General features: G+C 44.4%; 1 protein-coding gene and 1 pseudogene across 2 annotated transcripts; one reads left to right on the forward strand and one right to left on the reverse strand.

Annotated features, from left to right (window-relative positions):
• Window positions 1-208: 208 nt before the first annotated feature.
• LOC140533065 (zinc finger protein 783-like) lies at window positions 209-25,635 on the reverse strand. 2 transcript variants are annotated; one of them, XM_072652387.1, is made up of 7 exons: window positions 25,197-25,635; window positions 18,202-18,591; window positions 17,650-17,776; window positions 14,346-14,459; window positions 13,586-13,594; window positions 5,040-5,156; window positions 209-3,733 (listed from the first exon to the last, which is right to left on the reverse strand). In XM_072652387.1, the coding sequence occupies exons 1-7, from the start codon at window positions 25,218-25,220 to the stop codon at window positions 2,532-2,534; spliced, it is 1,983 nt and encodes a 660-aa protein (XP_072508488.1). In that variant the 5' UTR covers window positions 25,221-25,635; the 3' UTR covers window positions 209-2,531. The 2 variants fall into 2 exon arrangements, with proteins under 2 accessions (XP_072508488.1, XP_072508487.1); XM_072652386.1 differs by lacking the exon at window positions 13,586-13,594 and having other exon boundaries at window positions 25,197-25,609.
• On the forward strand, window positions 8,759-9,679 carry LOC140533071 (translation machinery-associated protein 16 pseudogene; annotated as a pseudogene).
• Window positions 25,636-26,542: the final 907 nt, after the last annotated feature.

Below are 26,542 nucleotides of genomic sequence, written 5' to 3' on the forward strand. Positions count from 1 at the left end.
CCAAACTTACCCAATGCCATGAAAAAAGTCACACGAGACTGACATTCTGTTCTCCCTTGCAGAGCCAAAAACAAATAAAAATTTGAGGAACTGAATTGAGTTCTCTTTGTCTTAATATGCTCTTAGGACAAAATATCTGCCATTTCCCCTAGAGTCTCTCCACTGTAAGCATTAAAAAAAAAACAAAACAAAAACTTCAAAGAATGTGCACATTTGAAAATAGCTTTATTTAACCACTGTTCAGATCCTGCAGTCAAAAACACAGTTACTGCATCATAAATAAGAAATTACCATCAAAAGAACAAGCAAAGCAGAGAAATTCAACCTCAAAACTGCATAAATACTTTGCCTAATTACAGAATTTGTAAGTATACACAACAATTAACCAATCCATGGAAGTTCCAAAACATTGCTGCCTGCCTATGAGACAAACATACAAATGCCTCTAACACCATGAAGCAATGGAAGAAGAAATGTTGGATTGTCCCCCCCATGCAATCTCAAGATGAGGAGTTTTGCTAGTATTTCCCACAATGTCCCAGAAGCAGGAAAGGGATGGACAACGAGAATAGAGAGCAACTCTTCCTACCTGTTCTTAAAAAACAAAGCAGTATATGCACCCAACACATAGACAGATTTCAATGCTACCCTCAAGATTAATTGCCAAGTGAAGAGTTCCTTGTGGCCGCTGGAAAACCAGACAAAGTTTGAGGCTGCGAGTACAGCACAGGCAAGTCTTTAACTGACTGGGTCAATCAATCCAGCTTTGGCAAAGATTTCCTGCAAAGTAGTGGTAATGCAACTTGACAAGATTGCTAGAGTCCCAAACTGGTTATCTGTTCAAATTCACTCTTAGATATCCCAAACACTATAGGCCTAAAATCTGTCAAGGACATTTTTTAAAAGTGGGAGAGGCCCTTTAAATCCTTGGGATGGGTACTCAAATAGCTCTTGTTACTTTTTTTTTATGTGCATATATAATCTCCTCCAAAAGGCAGATAGCTAATATGTCCCTGACAGCCATAACACAGAACTAGACCAGTGTGATTATTTTCTAGTGTGAAAGTATACGGAGAGAATTCTGGAAAAACAATTCCTCTCTAGGAAGGAGGCCGCTTGAGGGGATGACGCATAGGAGAGAACTTAGCAAGGTGGGTAAACCTGGTAACCTGAGCTAGGAGAGGCTTGGTTAGTCATTGCGTTCAGATCTGTCAGTCATCTCCTAATATGTAAGAGGGCTGAGAATAAGGGGCACCTCTCAGGCTAGAAATAGGGAAGCATTGGGTAGTCCAGTAGTAGCGGTACATGAACTCTAAAACAACGAGAATTTCACTTTTAGCCCTTGGAGGGAGGAACACAGGAACCAAAGATGATGACACTATCCTTGAGGTCACATGGATGCCAGAAGTAAGTTATTTTTAGAACAGGTTAAAAAAAAAAACAAACCCAACCCAAAACAAAAAACTGGGCTTTATTAAAGGATAAAAATCTCAAATACAGATGAGGAAAAAAATCTACAGAACCAGGAGTCAATGTGGTATGAGCTCCAGGCCCACCTGCAGCTGGACCATAATTACTTTGGAATCAGAAATCTGCTAGCTAAAGCTCATCCTTAGGGAAACTTCAGATGCCTTCAGAGAAGGCCTGTGAGTATACAGGGGCACTACCAGGAGCAAACATGACGAGCATACTTTCAGGAAGAGTTCTCAGGATCATAGATTCAAAACTGTAAGGGAACCTAGAGGTCATCTAGTACAATCTCTTCTTTCATAGAGGAGGGAGCTAGAAGGCAAATCAAGTAGGTATCAATGCTGAGGCCATGTGTCCTGACTGGCTAAGCCAGGCGGCACAGGAGGAATTAGTTAATTCCTCTAGAGAGCTCTGGCAACCACCACCCATCTACTCACATGTAAGAGAAGGCAAAACCCTCCAGTCCTGTGCTGCATGGCAAGATAGGGATTAGTGAAGGGTACAGAGGTACAAAGGAACAGCACCAGTCCCCACAGTGGTCATTTAAGCATGAGATGACAGGAACCAGTAAATTAGAAAACTTGCCACTGGGAAACCTTCAATCCACTCTGAGGAAGTGCTTCAAAATCTGCATAGTTAAAAGTTTATTTCTCTTAAAAACTCAGGGTGGTTTCAAAAGAAATAGCAACCACAGGCCTGAGCTTCCAACCTCAGAACAGTGAGGAGAGCAGTCTGTCTTCCCGTCCCACCCATCTGGGATCGACTCCCCTGGAGTCACTGCAGTCAGTTTGGTGAGTCCAGAGTATAATGAAAGCTCCACTGGGAGGGCTGCTCCCATTCAGTGCATCTCCTGGGCTTGCAGAAAGAAACCCCCTCAAGTGCTTCATCATCCCTTTATCCTTAGTTTTCCTTCCTGAGAAAATTTGGTCATTCATGCCCAGAGACACTATGTCCTTGTCCTGTAGTTTCCTTCCAAGGAGAGGGAGTTTTCAATTCTCCATGGAGGAAAGTGAGTTTACCCCACCTGGCCCTCAACCCTGGGCAGGGTTCTTCCAAGGATGCTAGCCCACATTCTCCATCTTCACATAGGAATGTGGGTTGTGCATTGGTTCCCCAAGGCTCCCTTGGGCATCACTCCCTTGTTCTCGGGGCCCTCGGCGCCCCTTTTGGTCTTGCCCAGTCCTAGTACCTTCTCCATCATGTTTTCCCAAAAGGCCTTCAGAAGTCTGCAGTCTCTCCTGGCCTCCACTCCCAAGGGGGCCAGCAGGAGGGTCTTTAGATGGTGGGCAGCCCCTCTCACATTCAGTGCAGGGACGGGGCAGCTCACCAACATGGCTGCCCTGGTGCCGAACCAGCCAGGAGCGGCAAATGAAGCTCTTACCACACTGCCCACATGGGTATAGCTTCTCTTGTGTGTGACTGCGGAGGTGGCGCAAGAAGCTGGGTTTCTGGGCAAAGCGTTTACCACACTGGGCACACTTGTAGGTGCGTTCGCCAGAGTGGGTATTCTGGTGCACTGTCAGGTTAGCCAGCCTTGTGAAACGCTTTTCACACTCAGCACACTGATAGGGCTTTTCACCAGTGTGGGTCCGTCGATGCTCCACCAACGTGGATAAGCGGCTGAAGCGACGTTCACATTCAGTGCACTGGTAAGGCTTTTCACCAGTGTGGGTCCGCCGATGCTCCAAAAGGGTTGACAATCGGCTGAAACGCTTCTCACATTCTGCACAGGGATAGGGTTTCTCACCAGTGTGGGTCCGGTAGTGTGTAGTAAGAGTAGACTGGTGGATGAAGCTTTTCCCACACTGGGCACAGGTATAGGCTCGTTCACCTGTGTGTATGCGGTAGTGGCTGGTGAGAGTGGCTTGTTGGGCAAAGCTCTTAGGGCACTGGGGACAGGCAAAGGGACGAGGGCTATGGAGGGCTTGCTGGTGCTGTGTGCGGTGCTCCTTTCGGCTGAAGCTCTGGCCACATTCAGCACAGGGATAAGGCCTTTCCACTGAAACTGATGCTGGAGCATCTGGACAGTAGGAACTGGGAGGAAGGGCACTGAAGTCTCGCTCCCATGGGGCAGATTTGCCAGCTGGACCTCTTAGAAGGGATGAACTGCAAGGGTTCTCACAAGACCCCCCTCCTAGGCCCAGATCAGGGGTTTGATGAAGGCTCTCCTTGTCTCGGCCCTGCAGAACCCAACTTGGCTCCAGGTCCTTAGAACCTTTCTCCTGGCTCTTTTCCTTTTCTTTACTGACCAGCCAGTCCTCTGCTGGGAGAAAACACACACACACACACACACACACACACACACACACCACACACACAACATACACATGCACGTATGAATCACTTCTGCCTCTGGTTTGCCCAGTGAGTTTGGAGTGACTCATTCCCCTCTTTTATCTTGTAGTTCTATAATCCCAGTCAAAGAGAGGTAATGCAGCCCTGGCATTCAAGGCTCCCAGAATTTCATCTCACTCTACCTTTATCTTCCACTACTTTCTCCATACCAATCTTTCCGCTTTATAACCCTCTCTCTTAACAGACCACTCTATAACTGTCCCTGGGGTGTCCTTCCCTTTCCTCTTCATTCTCTAAATCCTACTCATCCTTCCAGGCCCAGCTTAAGTTCTGTCTTCTCCACAAGGCCTTCCTTAGAAGCCGCCACTTCATAGTCATGCACCTTTAAGCACCTATGGAACTTGTCTGTGGCTTATGGATAGCTATTAATCATGTGACTTTTTTGGAAAAATCTTTGTGATTTTTTGGTATTATCACTTCATATGTTCCACATACATTAGTCTCATCTCCTTACCTAGACTAAGTACCTTGAAGGCAGGGACCATCTTATTGTACCACCCCCTCAACTGATATGCTCCATGTCTTACATGTATGCGCATGCATGTGTGTGCATGCGCATGCATGCATGTGTGTGCATGCGCATGCACACACACGTACACACACACACACAGCCAAAGACTAACACAGGGTTGGCACAAAGACACTTAAATTTGTTCAACAAAGACATCAAGTGAAAGGCAACTTTCATCTTGAAATAATGACCTATTAAGTCAAGTTCCCTGAGAAAGGAGCCCACAGCAAACAAGGCAAACAAGATACAGAGATATTGGTATTGGCTTTCAGGTTCAAAACGTTTTCTTTCTTCCCCATAGTGAGGTGGGGCATGGACCCTGGGCAAGATTTCTAAGTTCAAAGTTTAAAACTCAACCTAGGAATTACTTCTGAAGTAAAAAGGCAACTCAGAGTCACTGTGACCATGGTTAAGTTATCTTGCCCCACTATCTTCATTTTACAATGAGGGGACTGGACTAGATGAGCTCCAAGGTTCCTTCCTGTAAGGACTTGTTCCTTGGGAAAACTCAAGTGGAAATTCCTGGAGAAAGGCAACATCTGCTGGGCTATGAAAGGAGCATTTTTCCCAAGATGTGCTGGCTTTGCTATATTAAACACAACTACTTGGGAGCCATGGACATCAGATTTGATGCCTTCCTGATGGCTCCTCTCACCCACAGTAGACACACCATAATTAGAGGGAGAAGAGATTCAACCCTTACCTGTGCAGAGATCGGTGGAAATCTCACTCTCTTGTAGACTCTGCTGATTCCTCCCACATCCTCCTTCTTGTTTAATCCACGGAAGTACGTCTTGAGAAGAAACCAGTGTACTTGTTTCTGCAGGGGAGAGAATGAATTAAGGGTTACAAATCACTGGGCTTTTTTTTACTCTATGGACCATGCTGTCAATGGGTGCAGCTAGAGGCCAGACACAAAACAGCAAGGCAAATGATTCAGCACATGATTGCCCCAATGCCTTACAGGCAACATGGAATCTCCCAGATACACTAAATAGACCAAATTTCAGATTTGATTTCAGATGATGTGAAGTGTGGTATGGCAGAAAAACACACTGGGCTGCCAGTCAGCAGGTGATGCTAGTCGAAGTTCTGCTAAACAGAACAGCTTACCTTGAGAAAAACACTTCAACTTAAATGAACTGATGCAGTCATAACCTTGATCTTATCAACACCCACAAAAGCACCACCTCCATTTTCAAGATCTCTGAAATTCCCCATATCTGACCATAATCAACTGGCTTTTCTCCTCTCCTGACTTGCAACCTCATACACTACTCTTTGTCCTCACTAAGACCTCCCATCCCTCCCCCTGCAGTTCTTTCCCAAGCCATCACCCTTGGACTGGCTACACTCGCCTCTCTTTTCCATTCTGACCTCATGATGAACCTCTACCCTGTCTCAAGTCCCTTGTCCCTTTATCCTATTGAAGATCTTGCCCTGTCAATCCCCAGCTTTAGATTATTCCCACTACAGCTGCCTCTACTCCTGCTCATGGGCTGCTGAAGGAAGCTATAGGGAAAAAAAAAATCACAAATCTTTGGTGACTAGCACTACTACAATTTTATGTTGCACCTGGGCCCTCCCTGAAGCAAGACAATCCTTTTACACTTCCCTTATTAACTTACTATCCCACCAACAAAGCCTATTTTCCAAATCTTTATCCTTCCTCAAACCTCCCATGGCTCCCTCTCCTCCATGCCTTCAGCTGACAACCTTCCCTCATATATTACTGAAAAACTGGAGTCATTTACTGAGAGTTACCTCTTCTCCCCTCCTCCTCACATCACATCTTTCAGATATCTTTCTCTACTTTTCCTGTAGCCGAGACAGGAATATATGAAAATAGTTTATGAATAAAAATATATGAAATACACACAAATATTTATGAATAAAATATATTAAAATTATTTCATATGAAGAAACAGGCTTTTGCCTTGCCAAGGCGAGCCTCTCTACACTCACAAATGATTCCATTACAACCCATCTTTTCCACAAAAAAGGGCCCCTCTATCATCCCTATTTTCTCACTAATCTTCAAAACACTCTGTCTACTGGCTTATTTCCTAATGCCTACCAACATGCCCATGTCTCTTCTATTCTTAAAAAACCCTCATTTGATTCATCCATCTCTGCTAGCTATCATCCCACTCTCCTTCCTTTTGTGGCTACTCTGCTGGAGAAGATACCTCCACTTTCCTTCCTTTCACTCTCTTAACTGCAGCCTGGCCTCCTAGCTCATCATTCACCTGCTCTCTCCAAAGTCACTAATGATCTTTTAACTGCCAAATCTAATGTCCTTTTCTCAACCTTCATCCCTCTTGACCTCTCCACAGCCCCTGACACTGTTGCTCTCCTCCTCCTCTTTTTTAAAAAATAAAATATTTATGTTCAGTTTTCAGTTTTAAATTTTTCTCCTCCTTTCCTTCCCCAAGACAGTGTGTGAACTAATATAGGTCATACGTGTACAACCAAATTAAACCTATTTCCACATTAATATGTTGTAAAAAAAAAAAAAAAAATTGGAACCAAAGGGAAAAACCACAAGAAAGAAAAAAAAAAGGAAAAATAGTATGGTTCCATCTGCATTCAGACTCCATAGTTCTTTCTCTGTATGAGGATAGCATTTTCCATCATGAATCTTTTGAAATTGTCTTAGATCACTGCATTACCGAGAAGAGTTAAGTCTATCAAAGTCAGTCATCACACAGTGTGGCTGTTACTGTGTACAACGTTCTCCTCGTTCTGCTCACTTCACTCAGCATCAGTTCATGTAAGTCGTTCCAGGCTTTTCTGAAATCCGCCTGCTCATCATTTCTTACAGAACAATTATATTGCATTACATTCATATATCACAACTTGTTCAGTCATTTCCCCAAATGATGGATATCTTCTCAATTTCCACTCTTCGCCACCATAAAAAGAGCTGCTAGAAACATTTTTGTACATGTGGGTGCTTTTCCCATTTTTATCGTCTATATACAAGTGGGATATTGCTGGGTCAAAAGGTATGCACTTTTTCTTCTTCTTGATACTCTCTTCTCCCTGTTTCTGGGATCCAACTCTCTCCTAGGTCTCCTACCTATCCAACTTCTCGTCTCCTTTACTCTCTCTTCATCTAACCAAAATTATCTGTCAATGCTCTGTCCTGGGTTCTCCTGCTCTACTCTCTCTATATTATTTTACTTGGTGATCTCATTAACTCCCATGGATTCAATTATCATCTCTCTAAGCAGTTTTTCAGATTTATTTATGCAGTGCTAACCTATTTCCAGACCTTCACTCTCAAACCTCTAGCTACCTGCTAGACATCTCAAACTGGATGGACACAGGTATCTTAAAACCAACATCTCCAAAATGGAACTCGATAATTTTCTCCCCAAATCCTCCCTTCTGACTTCCCAATTACCGTTGAAAACATCACTATCTTTCTAGTCACTGAGGCTCAAAACCTACATGTCATCCTTACTCTTCATTCTCTGTCACATCCCAATCCATTAAGTTGCCAAGCCCTACTGTTTCTACCTCTGTAATGTTACTTCTAGATGCCCCTTTCTCCCCTCATGGACTGCTACCACACTGGTCCAGGCCCTCACTGCTTCAAATACCACAATAGCCATCAGATGGTAGTTAGTCTCTCTCCCTTGAATTTCTCTCTACTCCAATCCATGCACCACTCAGGTGTCAAACTGATTTTTAATTAAAGTTTGATGATGTCACCACTTCACTCAACAAACTTCCTATTATCTCCAGAATCTGTTTTGTTTTCAAAGCTCTTCATAACCTAGCCCCTTTTCTACCTTTCCAGTCTTCTTACATCTCACTCCCATGTACTCTACAATCCAATGACAATGGTCTCCTGGCTGTTATTTACCTACAAACACTGGCTGGGAATTGTCATTTCCACACCTGGCTTTTCTGGCTTCTTTCAAATCTTAGCTAAGTCTCACGTTCTGCAAGAAGACTTTGGCAGTCCTTCTTAATCTCAGTGTCAACCCTCTGAGGATTGCCAGTTCATCCTGTATATGTCTTGCCTCTATACAGTTATTTGCATGTTGCTCCCCCTTTAGACTGTGAGCTCACTGAAAGGACTGTTTTTTGTCTCCCTTGGCACTCCCTAGCACAGAAAAGGTGCTTAAAAAAATTCTTGCAGAATCTACACAACTCCTGCCTGGAATTGACATGAAGTTATGGAAATGCTGTTCCCTTGCCATATTCCTAATCTTAATGGAAAATTCCTATAATCAAAAGTTTTGTAAGCACAATACCAGATCTATTAAATAATAGATTGATATGGGAACACCTGAAATTAAGATGTAACTCTAAGAGTAAGCTTAGGATTTTAGCCCAACTATAACTATTTAGCCTTGACATCTGATACGTGTGTTTGTGCGTGTGTGCGTGTGTGTGTAGATAATTAGGTCGAGAGCTTGTGAAGTTAGCATACTTAGTTAATGCTATTCTTGTCTCAGCTTTGTTACAGTTAATTAATGTTAAAAGAAAAAAGGTTTAGAGCACATGGGTTCCCGAGAAGTTTGGGGCTATTTGGGGGTGCCACACGAGCAGTCTGAGAGGTTTGGAGGCGACACCTATGTCACCATGCCAAAATCACTGAAGGGGAAGAGTTCAGGACAACAGAAAAAAGTTTTACATCTTTATAGCAGAAAAGCAGCTCAACTTAATCAAGAAGCTCACAAATAAGAGAGGAAGGAAAAGTTGAAGAATGAGAAGACTTTGCGTTTAAACATTATAGGTAAGAAACTGCAATGGTTTCAAAGTCACCTTGATCCTCACAAAAGAGAGTATACAAAGAAAGATGCCTGTGAACTAATAAAGAGTTATTTACATCGGTTCGACAGTGAACTGGAACAGATTGAGTTACAGAATGGCATCAAAGGCAGACAGGGAAGGAGGCACTTCTCTCAAGAAACAGTCATCAAACAGATGGTAGAACGTGAGCAGAAACGCTACGAAGGCTATGGCATGGAAATTCCTGATGCTGTGAATGCAAAACATCCGAGAACTTTCAGGGAATGGGATAATGATCTGAAGAAACTGCCAAATATTAAGATGAGAAAATTTTGTGCTAATGATGGAATTTCTAACAATGATAAAAAGAAAGATATTGTGTCTACAGAGGTAGATTTGGGGGAAATAGAGCCAAGATGGATCAGATGACTCCGATAAGGAAATGCCGGAGGTGGCCTAGTTCTATTTGATTTGACTGAAGAAGAAATAATTGTACTATAGAACTCTCAAGCATTCCTAGTAAATATTCCGCTCATACAGATTTACAGAATCTCTATCTGTTCTGCCCTATAAAGTAATATTTGCTGTACAGTTCTAAAAGAATGTATTAATAAGTCATATTTGAAGAAGAATGTTTAAATATTTTAATTTAAGCTACCAAGAAAAGAAACGCACACTAGTGATCCTTCTACTTGAGTGTATAAGGATGAGGAGAAAGGAATTGGTGTATTAGTTGAGGTCTGGAAAGGACTTCCAGGTTCTTCTAGGTTATACCCTTACTATTCAGGAATCTCTTCTACAATATGCCCTTCAAGTGTTGCTGAAGATGTCCGGTGAGGGAGAGCCAACTGTTTGAAGAGTCAGCTTGGTCCGCTTCAGCTTAGCTAAGTCTTTCCTTACATCAAGCCTCACCTTCTACCTCCATTACCTCTGATTCTGCCTTCTACCTTAGCATAGTGAAACCCATTGCTTTTTACCATGACAGTTCCCCAGAATACTCCTGAAGCATGATATCCTTTATCACATTTTTTGGTTAGGTGTAAAAACTTGTTTCCTTAACATGTTTGTGCATACTTTAGAAGCCCAGAGCAGGTGCTTCACTACAGTCATGACAAACCCAACCCTTTCATTATTATACTACCCTCCCTCCTTTTATTAGTAGTAAGAAGTATGTTGTGTAGAAAGAAAACATTCATCACTGACATATTAATTGTTGCTTTCACAACCAAAGAAGAATGTAAAAATTCATAAGAACCACTACTGTCTTATTATGTTTTCCCCCTCTTACTAAGTTAATCTGTCTTTTAACTGGGGCATAAATGAATATTGGTTGCCTTATGACTTTCTGATTTCCCATCATGAAGTATGATATTTTTGTAGCAGAATCAGTCTTACTATAGAAGAAAATATCTATCTACTCATTCTTTTCAAGGGATGGGATAAATTTATAGACAGTATGCCACAGACAGTATGCCTTCCTTTAGAATTAAGAGAAATACAAACTTGCTAGGTTTGTATGAGGTTATTGGGTGTTATTATTTACAACATACTTTTAACATTTGTGCCATATTCATAGCATAAGTGAATTGTTCAGGGAAAGACAGATTGACAGATTATTTTTTGTTAACTTAAAACAATCTGTCAATGTTTAAAATACATGCATCCTTTATAAAGGCTAAAAATAAAACTTATTTTTATATTGGCAGAATTAGGTCCTTTTTTCCTTCAGTGTTATAGTTTGCACTTATTTACTGCATTAACTTAGGTTAAAGGAATAGCTTCGTAATTATATAAACATTTCAGGTTTTGCAAGTCTATGGAAACTTTGTATTATTAAAATGAATCTTGTAGTAAATTATCTATGACCAAAAAAACCAAAAACGTTTGTGGTCTATTTTGCAAATGCTTTAAAAGAAGCATAACATGACCAGAAGCTGAAATTGTTTTATGACTTCATATGTACTGGTCAATTACTTATTGTATTTATGTATGTATTACAGCCTGTTATTAATTCCTTAGTGAAATCTCATCCTCCTGATGGGGAACGAATAGTGGATTAATGTAAAATGTAAAAACTGGGTTCTAGTGTGAATTTCTTAAACATGACAATTGGCCAAGATTCCAATTTTGATTTTGTAAGAAGGGTATAAGGCCAAGGAATGGCAATCTAAAACTGTACCAAGGTCACTTTTGTAGGAGAAATGGATTTCTACAGGAAGATAAAGGAAAAGGAGATGCTGAAATGCTGCGCTGAAGACAGCTTGAATAGGCATCCAGACCAGAAAACTGTACCACATGATGATGTTCCTCCCCAGATGGCTGTATGAGATGGAATTTCTAAAAGGACAATTCATTGATTTACCTTTTTCATTTGAGTCTCTGTGTCTGTACCTATAAAAGGGGACTGCCCCCTAATTAGTCAATGTGATGATCAACCATGCTCCCTTCCCATATTCATTTAAAGGGGAGAGAGATGAAGAGAAGAATTCATATGAGAAAGAGAGTGAAGAGGTATTGATTGGACTTAGGTGTGGGAACAAGTTTTGACTAAAAAAAAGGGGGGCGGGGAATTTGTGGGAAACAAACAAACAAAAAAAGGAATTCTGTTTCCACAGGGTTAAAACTTCCAGCTGAAAGTGATAGCAGCTAATCAGAGGTGTGAACTAGCATGGTCAGGTAAAAGGTCAGAAACTTGTGTGCAGGCTTGACAAGCTATTTGAGGGGAAGCCTATCAGATAGGAGGACATGAAGTGAGGTCTTCAGGAGGGTTCTTTTAGCCAACTTATAGTGAGGCGGGAGATTTGAATTGGAACAGTATAAGAAGGTTTGCATTGCTCTGAATAACTGCAGCACTCCCCCAGGAGCTACCTGTTTATTCAGGGGGAATGAAAGTAAAAGTTAATAAAAGCTTTCCTGATTTAAAAAAAAAAATGCTTGCTGACTTGCTGATTTTTATGGTAGCCAAGAAATAAAAGTAAATGACCACTGACTGGGGAATGACTAAACAAATCATGACACATGAAAGTAATCAAATATTACTATGCTGTAAGACCTGATGAATATGATGAAAACAGAAGCATGGAATGACATGTGACCACAACAAGGTGAAGTAGAACCAGTACAATGTGCACATAACTACAAAAATGTAAAAGGAAAAAATCTTCTGAAATTATGAAGAGCCAGCTTGGCCACAAAGAAATACAAGAAGACACTCACTCTGCATTCTTGTGAAAAGCAGGGGGGTTACAGATGTGGGATACTACATGTAACATGCTTTTTTGATATGTTGGCTAGTTCTGAGAAGTTTGTCCTTTTTATTCTTTAACATAAGGGACAGATCTCTGTAAAGGGGTGGAAATGAAGCTATAATGGGAAATATAGGTGACATAAAAACAAAACATATCAATACAATTTTTAAAAATAAAAAGAATGAGCAAAAAAAGAAAAAATTTCATGGAATAAATCAAGATGTCTATAATATGTTACATGGCATGATATAAAAAGTCAGAACTTTCACCCTGTCCTATAGTGAATAGGTCTAGCTGTCCAGACACATTTGGTTCTTTGCATTCCTCTACCAAATGACAAAGGATGAATGAGGCGTGATTTTATTAAAACCAAATGACTGATTGAAGGAGCTGCTATAAGACCACAGAAAATCTGAGAACTGATAGAAACTACTCTTCAGACTCAGGGAATCACAGGACTATGGATCTAGAGCTGGAATTAACCTCAGAGGCCACATCTAGTCCAACTCCTTTATTTTTATAATTTTAAACAAACGAGGAAACTGAGACCCATGAATGTTAAGTGGTCTGCCCAAGGTTTCCCAAAGAGCAGACTTTGCAGGCAACACTCGCTGTACTGTGTAACCCTGTCCCTTCTTCCAATCACACAAGTTACAACTCCTTCAAAAATCCTAATGGCATTTACCCAATGAGCTTTAATTTGCTGATGAATGAATTCTACAAATATCAGAAGCGAGAGAAATGTGGAGAGATTTCTATGAATTGAAGCAGAGTGAAACAAACAGAATCAATGGCACAATCTACGCAGCAAATTCACTAACGAAAGGAGAAAACTGAAAGATCTCAGAATGCTGACAAAAGAAGCTACCAATCGTGACTTTAAAAGACTGATGAGGGGGAGGGAGATAGGAAACACTTATCAAATGTCTAGTCTGTTCCCAGGTGCTGTGTTAAGTGCTGAAAATAAATATTACCTCAGTTGATCCTCACCCTGGATTATTACCCCCATTTCCAGCTGAGGACATTAAGACAGAGGTTAAGTGACTTGCCCAGGGCCACATGGCCAGGAAGAGTCTGAGGCTAGATTCAAAAGCAGGTCTTCCTGGCTTGGTACCCTATCCACTGCACCATCTAGCTCTTGACAGAAAGGTGAGGGACTAGAGATATAAAATGAAACATATATTCTCAGACATGACCATCATGTTGATTTATTTTGCTCAACTACACATATTTACAAGAAAAAGCTTCTTACCTGGGTGTGCTGAGCCAGTTAGTGAGTAGTGACAAACATGGAAAGAAAAAAGAGAATCAATAGGACATTTCAAACACACACAGAAGGAAAACAAAAGTTACTTGTATACAGAGATGAATGCATTTGTTGATTAAGTTCATACTAAAAAACTAAAAAAGAAAAGAAACATCCCAAGAAGTCATGTTCCAATCTTCTTTGAGAGAAATTCTACCCATAGTCTAGGAATAAGACAATAGTCCTGTTACCCCTTTTGAATAATGGGAGAGATTTACAATAAGCATATGGCTAGGTTAGTGAACAAAACTAACCAGGTCATACAAGGGAAAAAACTATGGCTTTGGTTTTTATTAACATGGTGTTTGATCAAATGCTAGATTTTTAGATCTAAAAGAAATCTTAAGAGATTATGTCATCAATAATTTTTTTCAAAAATTTCACATAGGGAAACCTAGGTCCCAAAAGATTAAAAGACTTGCCCAAGTTAGAACATCTGGTTCCCGTAATAAGAAGAACAATGTACTAGAAGTAAGGAGACGTAGGATTCCAGTTTTAGCTCTGACTCTAGTGGTATGATCTTGGGTAAAAAAAAAATCAAAACAACCCTCTAGGACTCAAGTTTTCTCATATGTAAGATGAAATAGCTTCTTCAGTCCCTTTCCTCTCTGAAAGAACCCGGTATTCCAATTCTTTCCATGGCATGGTACTGCCAGTAGCTGACTAAGATTCCTCTTCCATCCCCTCCAGTAGCAGAGGTACTCACCAGCACTGGGATGGACTGGGTTCTCTCTTTCCTCTGTGTTTGAGAGCTCTTGGTTACAGGGCTCCTCCCCTTGCTCAATGCGAGATAAGAGATCTGGCTTGGAGATGGCATAATCTGGTAAGGAATAAGGTGAAGTGTTAGGAAGGACGATGACCTAGGTTGGTGACTGTTGGGGGTGTAAGCTCAGTTTCATGTGGACAGTCTCAGGCAGGTAAAGGTGAGGACTTCTAAACCTTAGGGTTCTCATGAGGCCCCCCAGGGAATAGCTGGGAACTGAGGCGTGAGACACGGGCTATCTTGTGCATCTCCGCCTCTTCTCTGTGGGAGCCTCTTCTCTGTGGGATACGTGCTGGGGAGAGCATCCCACCCTGGAGTTTGGCCCCGGGGTCTGAGCACACCTGTTGTTGACTAAGTTAAGGGCTGAGAGCACGCCCGGTATTCACGTGCAAACTATGCGGCGGGAGAGCTTAAGTAGGGTCAGGAAAGCCTGAAGGCGCTCTTTGCGCTGAAGGGCCCTTAGAGGGCAGAGGGTCCCTCCCCTCTCCCACTCCCATTCGCTTGCTGTACGATCTTTGCCTCCTTGGGAGGAGGAGGATTCCTCTCTCCTGATGAAGAATTCACCGTGCACATCTAACCAAGACCCTGAATAAAGCCTAACCCTTGTTTGACTCTGGAAAGTCTCTTCTCTCAATACGTTTATCCGGTTTGGCCAACCGAAGACCTGGACGACAGGTAAGGTAAGACTCGGGTAGCCCATCAGCCTCTAGGCCGGACAGGTGACATCTGGAACTTGAAGTCATAGATTCTAATTTTCTAACAGTCAAACAGGATGAGCAGGAAACTAAGAAGGGAAAACCACAAGGCTCTTCATGTATCCCAATTACTTTATGGGGAAAGAAATCCAGGAACTTAGGCCTTTAAGGTTTTCTCTATGTCCCACTGTTTCTTATCTTGTCCATATGCCCCATGGGTCAGCCTTCATAAGTAGTAATTGAGGGGTCTACAGTCATCTTCTGATCCTAACCACATTTCAAATAGCACAAACACAGCCATGTGGTTTTTTATCCATGTAATCTGGGAAAGAGCAGATCACTGAGCTTGGACCACAATATTGAAAAGGGAAACTAAATTTCTACTCTCTCCCTTTACTCCTCCCCCAGCCCAAGTCAGTCAGTCATTAGGCATTATTTATATGCCTAAGAGGTCTAGTGGACATCCAGTTCGAAATGTATGAAAGACAGTAGGAGATATGATACTGGAAATCAGCAGAGAGGTTCGGGAAGGATAAGTAGATTAGAGAATCAATAGCATAGTGGGGAGTGGATGAAATCACCAGGTGAAGCAGTAAAGAGAGGAGGATCCATAATAAAGCCTTGTGGGACACCCACAATCAGTAGGCAAGAGCTAGATAAAGAAAGATCTAGCAAAGGAGACTGAGAAAGAGCTTAGGTAGGAGAACCAGGAAAGAGATGTCCTGGAAACCTGGAGAAAGAGAATATCAGGGAGAAGAAGGCCAACAGCATCAGAGGATACAGAGAAGTCAAGAAGAATGAGGACTGAGAAAAGGCCAATGGATCTGGCCCATCAGAAGACCACTGATAATTTAGAAAAGCTGTTTCAGTGAAATGATGAGATCAGAAGCCATGCTGTAAGGAGTCAAGAAGAGAGTGAGAGGACAGAAAGTGGAGGTCTACTGTAGACAGCCATTTTCAAGGAGTTTAGCCACAAAGGGGAGAAGAGACATAAGGTGATAGTTACTGAGGTGGAAGGATCAAGTAAGGGCTTTTTCAGGACGGGAGAGACATGGGCATGTTTGTAGGCAGCCAGGAATAAGGCAGTAAAGAGGGAGAGATTGAAAATAAGTGGAAGCGTGGGAAGGACAGAGTGGGCAATCTGCTGGAGGAGATGAGAGGGAATAGGATCTCTTGAACAAGAAGGGATTAGTCTTGGTAAGGAGTGAAATTATATGAGGTAGGAGTGAATGAGGAAATAGTAGCGGAAAGCACCTGAGTGACAGATGAGGAAGAGGCGGCATTCATAGTGAATGAATTCAAATTTTCCTGTAAAATATGGGGCAAGGTTCTCAGCTTGGGGGAAGAAGGGAGGAGTCATTGGGGAGGAATGAAAAGATCTGAAAGAGCTGCTGTGGAGGGGGACTGTGTAGGAACAGTGAGGGCTCGGTTGAGACTGTAGAACATCAATTTGTAGAGGACGCAGTCAGAATGTTTGCATGATTTTCTCTGTCTTTGTTGAGTAGCACAAGTGCAATAGTCAAGATAACAGATGGTGAGAGTAACTGAAGGCCTGGCAGGGCACAACAGGCATAATGAGGGGTCTGAGGACTCAAATGGAGAAGACACAGTATAGTGATGAACTGGTTCACCAGTGGGTCAACATGGGGAGAAGAGGAGGGAGTGGCTAGTGCAGAGGTTACAGCTTGAGAGAGAACTGAGAGGTTAAAGGACTGAAGGTCACGGCATCGATGAAGAAAGAGTAGGGTTTGGTACAGGAAGGCACAGGGAGGTAGAAAGCCAATAGATTATGATCAGATGAGATTTTAGAGTTCTTGAATGAAGAGGTGGTATATCTGTGGGTAATGGCAAAATCTAGGGTATGACCCTGTTTGTATAGGGCTGAGGTGGGGTAGGGGAGTAGGTAATGGCAAGTGAGCAGGTTAAGAAACGTGGTAATTGTGGTGTTTGAGAGTGTCAACATACATGTTGAAATCCCCTAGTTTGAGGGTAGGAGTTGAGAAAGACCGTGAACCAGGCTTTGAAACCCAATGAGAAAGAAAGGAGCTACCATGATTTTAATTGAGTGGAAGACGTGGATTGTAAGGTTCTCAAATGAAAAGAGGTTAATAAGTCGCTGTTAAGAGTTGATTCATCACCAACCATACATTTGGCCAACATTTATCAAACACATATGATGGATAAGGCCCTCTGCTAAGCCCTGAGAAATACAAAGACACAAGACAAGGCTTCTACTCATTCGAAAGCTCACAGCATAGTACAGGGAAATAAATCAGGTATACAAATAACTACCCACAGAAAAACAGGAATAGCACTATGCTACAGGCAGGAGTCCCAGGCTTTTTCTGTATTCTCCTTTTTTTTAACCTTGTGTAACCCTGAGCAAATCATTGCTTCTCACCTTACGTGTATTGGATGTTCTTTCAAAGTCCTTTTTATGTCTCAACTATAGGATTCCAATTTAAGTAGCTAAGTCAGTAGGCAAAAATTAAAACAGGATTTATTTCTATAAAGACTCCAGAGCTCTTAACACCAAGACAGCTGCTCCTTACCCAAGGACACCAATGTTTCATAGTTTCCTCTCATCACATGTTTGTACAGCTCCTTCTGCCAGTCATCCAGGTTCCCCCACTCCTGCTCTGAGAAATACACGGCCACATCTTCAATAATCACAGGGACCTGGAAAATAGTACATGAGACCCCCATTTCAGAGTCTCATCTGGTGATTTCTTGGGCTCTTTTATAAAACTCCAGTAAATAAGTGTTCATCCCCACTAGGCCTCAAGCTGCTTGAGGTTGAATTTTGCTTTTCCTGTTCCATATGACCTCCCCATGTCCACCTCTAAGCTGAAGGCTACTTACAGGTTTTTACAGGTTTCTTCTCTACTTTATGGTCAGTTCCTAGCACACCTCTCTGTACACACTCCAACATCAAAGCTCTTCCTTTTCTTCTGCCCACGATGTTTATATCTGTTCTCCCCAAATATCCCAAAGATCTTTGGAATAACTGGTTGACTAGTATTAGGAACAAAGAATTCTGCCTTCTGCTGGCTCTGGGCCTCTTGAGAACATTATGTACTAAGCTATATCCAACAGAAGATTACCTTGGGGACCTCGCCCTTGCTGCCTGGGGGGAGCCGCAGGATCCAGAAATTCCTGTTTCTGAGCAGGTTCTCCATGTTCTCCAGCCTCCTCTGCAGTAGCCCATACTCCTGAAGCAAGGTGCCCAGAATAGCCCATTTGCCCTCCAGCTGGTTCCCAAACTCCACTGCCGTCTTCTCACAATCAACCAACTTCTTCTCCGCCGTCCCTGTCCGCCCTTCCAGGGTCTGTAAGCGGGCAGCCTGGGACTCCACCTTCTGCTCCACAGCCTGAATGGAAGCCAGGATAGCCAGCAGTGAGATCTCAGCTGACTGGATCTGGGCTTCTCGTTGAGGGACTGTAGGAGATGCTGGAGGCGCTGGGTGTTGTATGCTGGTGTCCCATTCCTGAGACTTAACACAAGGAGAGACAGAAACAAATTGGGGTGAGAAGGTAGGAGGAAGTCATCTCCATTGCCCATAATCAGCAACAAAGAGACAGTAGCTAGAACCATGGCTGAGCTACGGAAGCAGAGTCCCAGTTTCAAGAAGGGAAGACCCTGAGAGGCAGTGCTGCCACTGGAATAAACTGGCTGGGGACCACCATCCCAGGTTCAAGTTCCAGCTGGGCAGTCACTCACTTCACATCTTAGAACCTGTCTCTTAACTCATTGCTCTTGCTCTCAAAGGCTCCTTTGGGCTTTGAGAGTCTATAATTTTGAGACCACACTATGGCTAAGATTTTACACTAGTATATTTTACCTATCTGGGCCTCAGTTTCCTCATCCATAAAAAGGGTCAATAAGCTTTATACCATCTATAATAACATTAGCTAGTACACACACACACACGCACGCGTGCATGTTACCTCCTTTCCAGGACCACTACGTTCAAACAGCCCCTGGTACACAATTGACTTCATTTACTAAACACTCACTGTACAGAACAGGTAAGAGATTATAAAAGGGTTTCCCTTCCCTGTAAGAATTTTCAGCCTAAAATGAAAAGACAAGCAGCGTCCTATGAGAAGGACATAAGATCAAAACGGAAAGCCTCAAACTGATGGCTATTTGTAGGCTTTTGTTTTTGTTTTGTAATTTTATGCCTTCCCTTCAACCTCATTCATTTTCTCTTACTTACTGCTTAGTAAATACTGGCTTAAATAGCAATGACTTTCCTTTAGGAGGTATGATCATGCTTTTAGCTGCTTTAGAGAAGCCTGGGCTAGCCTAGAAGTGTAATGACTGCCCCCAGAGAGGGCTCCTTGAGATGAGGAACCAGGTCATGTGCTCAACAACTCCTAGCATGTAGAACTCTCAAGAAGCACTAGATGGATAATGATCATTTTACTGAGAGCCTGAAATAAATTTTGTTAGTGTTAGAATTTGGTCTAACATAGGAAAAAGAAAAGTGGATAAAGAAAACCTCTTAATTACTAAAATACATAATTAGACAACCTATATAGCTGGTTCAACAGTATACGTATTTTAGACAGACAATGATGATGGACAACAAAGTGACCTCAGAATTGAGGAGAAGAAGGAAGAGGAGAAAAGGGAGGAGGAAGGAAACAGGCTAGATCTAGAGCTTTCAATAACCCTAAGCTTCCCCTTAACAAAACCCCCAACATTATGAATGCATGAAACATTTACTAAACACTTAATCTATGCAAAGCACTGTGCTGAGCACTGGGTATATGAATGCTACACACTTCACAACACCAACATTCTTCCAGTGTTACTTCATGGCTTTGAATCATGGGATACTATAGTCTCTCAGAAAGCAAAACTGCAGATTCTTTGAAAGGTAACCAAAGTAGGGTACGTGAAATTAGGCCACAGAATACTACAAATAATAAATTACATACACGAAGTAGTAAAGGATATCAAAGCAGTGTACCACCAGAAAAGAAGACCCCCATCATGCAATGCATGAGATATATAACTGATGTTCAGTTTCACACACAATCCTCTTTTGTTCTTTGTCTATAGAAATGTTCACGTTTGTGGATGACACGTCAGTAAAAAAAAAAAAAGAAGAAGAAGAAAATTTAAATAAATTTTAAGAAAAAACCTAAAAAATAAGAATCTCAATATATAAAAATAGAAATCAGGAGCTAGTCTATGATATATTAAAAAGGATTCAAAGAAAGTTGCCGTAATACCTTTAAAATGTGGCTCAGGTTACACTTTACTTAGAACCAAGTTGTAAATAAACTACACAAAGTAATTTCCTGGTATGACACACAGCTGTGCCGTGGGATGTGGTTATAACGGGACAATTCACTCACAGAAGGGATCAACTGGTGAAGACTTTGAGGGAGGGAGCAGAACACAGATTGATATGGAGATGGTAATTTTAGTGAAACATGGAAATGTAGTACTTTAATGTTTACACAGTACTTTCCTTATAATAACCAAGTGAGATAGGGAAAGTATGACTATCCCCATTTTACATGAGGAAATTGAGGTTCTGAGATGTTGAGTGGCTTATTCATGATCACACAGCTTAGTATTAGAGTTGAGAATTGAACCCACATATATGAGTTTAAGAAAAAATATTCTTGTTACTATACCATGGTCCCTTCCTAATTAAGGCATTAATCCACCAGTAAACAATGGAGATACAATAGGTTTGGAGGGGGCAGAATAGGGGTGGGAAAGAAGATAACTAGTGTAGGATCTTCAAACTGATATTAGAGAACTTGAGTTTGATGTCTCAAAGTTTTGACACTACCAGTAGATACCTCTTGGGGGATCTCTGGGCCAGTCTCCAAGTCTGACATGAAAGAGGTTGGCAGGATATGGCCAAAATTCAAGGCAGTTAAACTGGAACCTGATATGTATATTTTTCATTCAACAGGCACTTATTAAATACTGACTTTGTTCTGGGCTCTCCCCCTTCCCTGCCAGGCCTTCTCATGACTATCTGGCTCCTGCTGTGGCTCCATAATCATTCATGAATGATTATGGAGCACTACTCTAGGTGCATGGGGACACAAAGACTGAAAAGAAACAGGTCCTGTCCTTGAGGAGCTTACTTTCCTTTTTCAGGGTGATGTTCTCATCAGTGAATTCTTTTTTTATAGTTTTAAAATCATTGGCCAGTTTTTCTTTTATATCCTTCTTCAGATGTTCCAGGTACTCTAGTTGTGCTTGCGAGAAAATTCATAGTCCCATCTGAGGTTTCAGATGGAAGTACAGTCTCAGCTCTAACCTCTTTGGTGTTTGTGTTTTGGTCCTTATCCCCATAGAAAGATTCTATGGTTTTTTCACTTTTCGTCTGCTTTTTCCGATTCATGATGTTGGCTGAGTGTTGTAGCTTTTGGTTCTTTCAGTCAGAAGGTACAGATCTTTAAGTTGAGCTGATGTGTGTCTAGGCTAAAAGCAGGCTTTTGTTTTTTGTTTCCCCGATCAACCCTGGGGTTAGCTTGTTAGGTGTGTGGGAGGGGTGGTCTGGTCTCAGGATATCTCCTCAGCTGACTTGAGGCAAATGCAAGGTCAGGGGATGGTGATCCCAGCTTCCCTATTGTCTTCCCTTTTCCCCTGGAGGGCTGGGGCACGCCTAGAAGCTAATGCGTGTTCCCGCCCCTCCTGGGGCTCGTCTCCCAGCTCTGAGGCTTGCCTGGGTCTCAGTGCGAATTTTCTCTGCCCTGGGTCGTCTGTCCCTCCAGCCGTCTCCGCCACCGTAGGAAGAATCCCCCTTTGCCACCTTTCCAGCCTCTGGTGTTATGAGACCACCCGCCCCCTTCTGCTGTTCCCGCTGATCCAGGATTAATCTGGGGAAGAATTTTATGGTTCCCTCACGGTCATCAGGGGGGAAGAGAGAGCACTTACTGATCACTCTGCCATCCCAGTTCCTGGAAGTTCAAGTAGTGACCCACTGAAGTCCGTCTTCAGGCTGAAGATTTCAAGGGCTGCTGCGCTGATGTCTGGCACTCAGCGGCTCTCACCGGTTCGGCCTGGCTTATCTCCTGCTCCGCTGGTCTCGCCCGCCACTCTGGGGCTCCTCTGGTCCCCTCCGCCCTGCCGCGCTGACCGCGCCGCGCTGTGCGCCGGGTAAGACCCCCGCGGAACAGATCCCTCCCGTGGACCCTCTGGTCCAGCCTGGGCTCCGAATCCGTCAAAGTCCGTCACCCACTGGATTCTACACCTCCAAAGTCTGGTCAGACTCTCCCCCCAGAGATATCCAGAGGAGTTTTTCCAGGAGCTTGGGTGAGTCATTGCTTTCACTCCGCCATCTTGGCTCCGCCCCCGAGGAGCTTACTTTCCAAAGGAAAACAATGTTTTGAGAAATAGTACAGCAGAAGAAGTATTTAATCAAGTAACTTAGGAGCCAGTTTCAAGTTTGACACTAACAGAGAGTATGCCTGTGAACAAGCCACTTTACTCCTCTGGGTCTACTTTCTCACAATAAGGAGTTGGCTTGATTTTTAAGGACTGAATTGGATAATTGTTAAGGTCTCTTCCAACTCTCTGAGCATCTCATCCTGTGCTTGGTAATATAAATGATACCCTAAAAAGGCTCATAATCTACTTGGAAAGACAAAATTAACATGCACGAAAAGAATGAGAAAAGAATGAAGTGCCAAATAAATGACTAAGTGTTTTTAAAATTCAGAAAAATCAGGTTGAAAAGAACGGACTATTCAAAGATGGCTAAAACTTAGAAAAATGGAGAAGAAGAGAAAGAGCATTTCAAGTGTGAAGGGCAGCAGGATGAAATAATATGAACTAAGGTGAAGAATTACCTTTGTTAACAGGATCATTCGATCAGCCTGGCTAAAGCAGAGAATGCAGGTTAAGGAGCAAAGAACAAATGGTGCTGGCCATCATGGGGAAGGCCTTAACACTCAAGCAGAAGAATTTGGATTCAGGAGTCTGCAAGTTCCTCCAACTGTGCTCCACAGCATATTAGGATTTAGACCAGAAGGGGCCTTAGAGGCCATTTAGTCCAAACCCTTTATTTTACAAAGGCTCAGAGGGGAAGTGACTTGTGTAACACAGATGCTTTTTGAGAGTTTCTTAAACTTTTTCCACTTGTGACCCCTAATCACCATTTCTAAAGAAGTTTAAGTCTGTACCATGTGAATAGGTGTTCTAAAAGAAAAAAATGTCAATGTTATTGCTATTTTTCACTAAATTATTGAAGTGTAAATCAAAACCACTTTTTATTTGTGGAAAGTTTTCAGCATGAAGACAGGTTTTATTTCTTTATTTTCTCTAAGAATCACCTCAATTATTCTTAATACTGGGAGAATTACAAACCCCTAGACCCATCACTCCCACTCATTCAGACAGTCAACATTTATGGATTTCATCCACCTATTTTAAGCCCCAGAGTGTTTTGTGGCCATTAGTTTGAGAAACTCTAGCAATGGGGAGTTTCCACTCTATCTCTCTGGGCTGATTACACATTATTCTCCCACATGAACTTTATGTTCCAGTCAAACTGGCCTACTTCTAAGTGCTTGCATGTTATAGTTCATCTTCAGTCTTTGCCAAGGCTGTCTCCCACGTTTGAAAAGCTCTCCCTCTACACATCCACCCTCTCTAACTCCATGTGTTAGAACCCCCTGCTTCCTTTATGGCTCAGCTCAAGCGGCAGCAACCCCATTTTGTATACATCCACTACTTATCTGTGAATATACTGTATCCTCCAGGAAGAGAAACTTGCCTAATTTTTTTATGTATGTCTCCATCATCTTGTATAATGCCTCATACATAGGAGGCAATGTCTAAATGCTTCCTGATTACCAACTTGCTCACTCAGATTCAGGTGCTGGGAGACCTGGTATTTGATATTTCTGCTAATTGAAAATTCAAAGTCACTGAAGCTTCTTCCTTCAATTACTGGGTTTTTTTGATCCTTTCCAGCTAGGATAAATTGTGACAAAATGGGAAAGTTCATTTGGTTGATAAGACAGGGGAGCCCCTGAAAGTAGGGGTGAAATCCAAGCCCCAGAACCTTCCAGGGGTGTGGAATGGAGTCTCACTCTCAGGCAGGGAAATAAGCCCTCTTCAATTAATAGGCCTCCTTCCTCATTCAAAACTGAACTGAACCATACCCAAATATTTATTTGGTCAGATGCTTCCAGCTCTCAAATCCTATGGTTCTGTGAATTTCTTGTCCCTTCAGAGTTCTGCTGCCTCCAACCAACTTGAATCACTTCCAGAAGGTCGGGCCCAACCACCCAGAAACAAAGACAGAGATAGTTTGAGAGCCTTTGGATGAGAACCCCAACCTGATAACTGGAGTTGGGAGGTGCCACAATGCCCTCCTAGGCACTGAGGGAATAAAAACCTTAGAAAAATTTCCACAGGCCAGCCCGACATCAGCTTCACCCGGGGATTTGGTCTCTGACGGAGGCATTACAAGCAAAGTTGGGAGAAGCCGTGGTTGTCTCCCCTTTAATTGTGACAAGTCAAGAAAACGTCCCAAACAGGATCCCCTAGACTTCTCCTGAAGCCCTCTCTGTATGGTGGTGGTTCCTACACTCATCAGGACACAGCTAGTTCCCTGGTACCAAATGCACAAGCTATGCCAAGGCTCGGCCTCAATTATGGAAGGCCCCTTTCCTTCCTAAGGACAGGGCTGGCAAAGGACGTCGGAAAGGCGCGGGCGGACTACCTGGACGCAGGCTGGCCCCAATAAGGGGAGACACGGACACGGGGGGGCGGGAGGGGGGCTCCGTCTCTCGGATGCAGACGTGTGGGCAGCAGGTGGGCAGGAGTGGGGCACAGCACAGGAGGCCCCGTGGGAGGCGCGGGCAGGGTCAGGAGGGACGGTGGTCCTGGGCTGGGGAGCGGAGCTGAAGGTCAGGAGGGAGCCGAGGAGCCAAGGCAGAGAAGAGGCAGGGGGACGCCAGGCTCCCGAACTAACTCGTGCAAGCTGACCTCGGGCCTGACCCTGACCCCGGGGGCCGGAGCCATGCCCCGGCCTCCCTCAGAGAAGCTGCGCCCGGGGAGGGGTCTATCTTCCTCGCCGACACGGGCTAGGGGCTGGGGGCGGGCTCTTACCGGGGCGGGGGCCGCCTCGGCCATGGCCCTGGGTCTCGTTCGGGGGCCGCGGGGAGGTTGCGGCGCGGCCGAGCGGGCTCCGGAGCGGCTCTCTGCCTGCGCACGGGGGCTTCCTCCGGCAGAGCTGGGCGCGGGAGGGCGCGGATCCAAAACCCCGAGCGGGGGCCCGGGGCGCCGTGAGCTCCCGCAGGGCCGGCCCCACGCTGGGCTGCCTCCGCCTCCGCGGCTTCCGCGGCTGCTGCTGCTGCTGCGCTCCGGCCTCGCGCTCAGCTCGGACCCTCGGGCTGGGCCCCGCTCTGCAGCACCTGCGCCCCGGCCTGGCTGCGGCTCCAGCTCCTGCTCCTCTGCAGCGCGAGCCACACAGCTGCTGCAGCTGCCGCCGTGTTGATAACCACTGCATCCTGGGAGCTCAGCCCCCTCATTGGCTGGCGGGGGAAGGAGAAGCGCTCAGCGCCTCCTCCCGGCCGCGGAGCGCGCGGCGCCCCCTAGGGCCCGTAGGAGCGAACAGCAGAGAGGCGGCCCCCGCGCGGGCTCCGTCCGTGTCCTTGGGCCGCGCGAGCGGGTCAGGAGCCGGGCCAGGCCAGGGAGGCTCCCCTTTGGCTCTTAGACGGGGCTCTCCGAGTCTTCGTGCCAGGTCAAGCTAAGAACGGCACGAAGACGTTTGGGAGCACCGTAGTCTGTAGGCCGGCCCTTGGGGGTCGTCTACACCAAACTGGGCGTCCAGGAGGACCCCCCCCAACATATACCGTGGGCAGCCCGCCAGACGCCACAGTGACGCGGAACCATTTCTTACCCGAGGAGCTAATCCTCATGGATGGACACCTGCGTCTGGGGCCCCCAGCCCCGGCCGACCCTAACCTCCGCGGGCCCCGGCCGGCCCTAACCTCTCCGGCCCTAACCCAGTCCGGCCCCCTCCCGAACAGCTGGCCAATTCTCGCCTCCACGTGCTCTCCCTCCCAGTGGCCGCGGGCCCGCCTGGCGCACACAGGGGCTCGCTGAGCCCCGCGGGGGGTCCGTGCCCACCGTCCCCTAGCTTGTCTGTATGTGGCGGATGCAGGGGAGGTCAAAGGTGGACGGTGTTTGGGCCCAACCAGCACTCGCAAAGCAGGCCCAGGAGGGTCAGCGGGGGAGGGGAGCCCCCGCTGAGAATCAGCTTTAGTGCGGGGGTTCCCAGGGGAAATTCCCCTCCCCCTGCCCCAAGCGTCAGTCTCCACATCGAACCCCAGCGATGGGCCTGCAGCACTTCCGGCCCGAAGGCCAGCCTGAGGAGGCTGCACCTCTTGCTTTCCCCAAGCCCTGGCGGAGCTCGGCCCCCGTGCCATCTAGGGTGGACTTCATCTTCCAAA

The sequence above is a fragment of the Notamacropus eugenii genome, chromosome 3, assembly GCF_028372415.1.
Source record: "Notamacropus eugenii isolate mMacEug1 chromosome 3, mMacEug1.pri_v2, whole genome shotgun sequence".
NCBI lineage: Eukaryota > Metazoa > Chordata > Mammalia > Diprotodontia > Macropodidae > Notamacropus > Notamacropus eugenii.

What these genes read in the sequence shown, in the direction of transcription:
- LOC140533065 (XM_072652387.1), bottom strand. Translation starts at nt 25,220, where the DNA reads ATGGCCGAGGCGGCCCCCGCCCCG. An exon ending in GCAAGGGCGAGGTCCCCAAG is followed by an intron (nt 17,777 to 18,201) that starts GTAATCTTCTGT and finishes ACTATTTTCCAG; the next exon opens with GTCCCTGTGATTATTGAAGA. An exon ending in TTCCACCGATCTCTGCACAG is followed by an intron (nt 3,734 to 5,039) that starts GTAAGGGTTGAA and finishes GTTTTCTCCCAG; the next exon opens with CAGAGGACTGGCTGGTCAGT.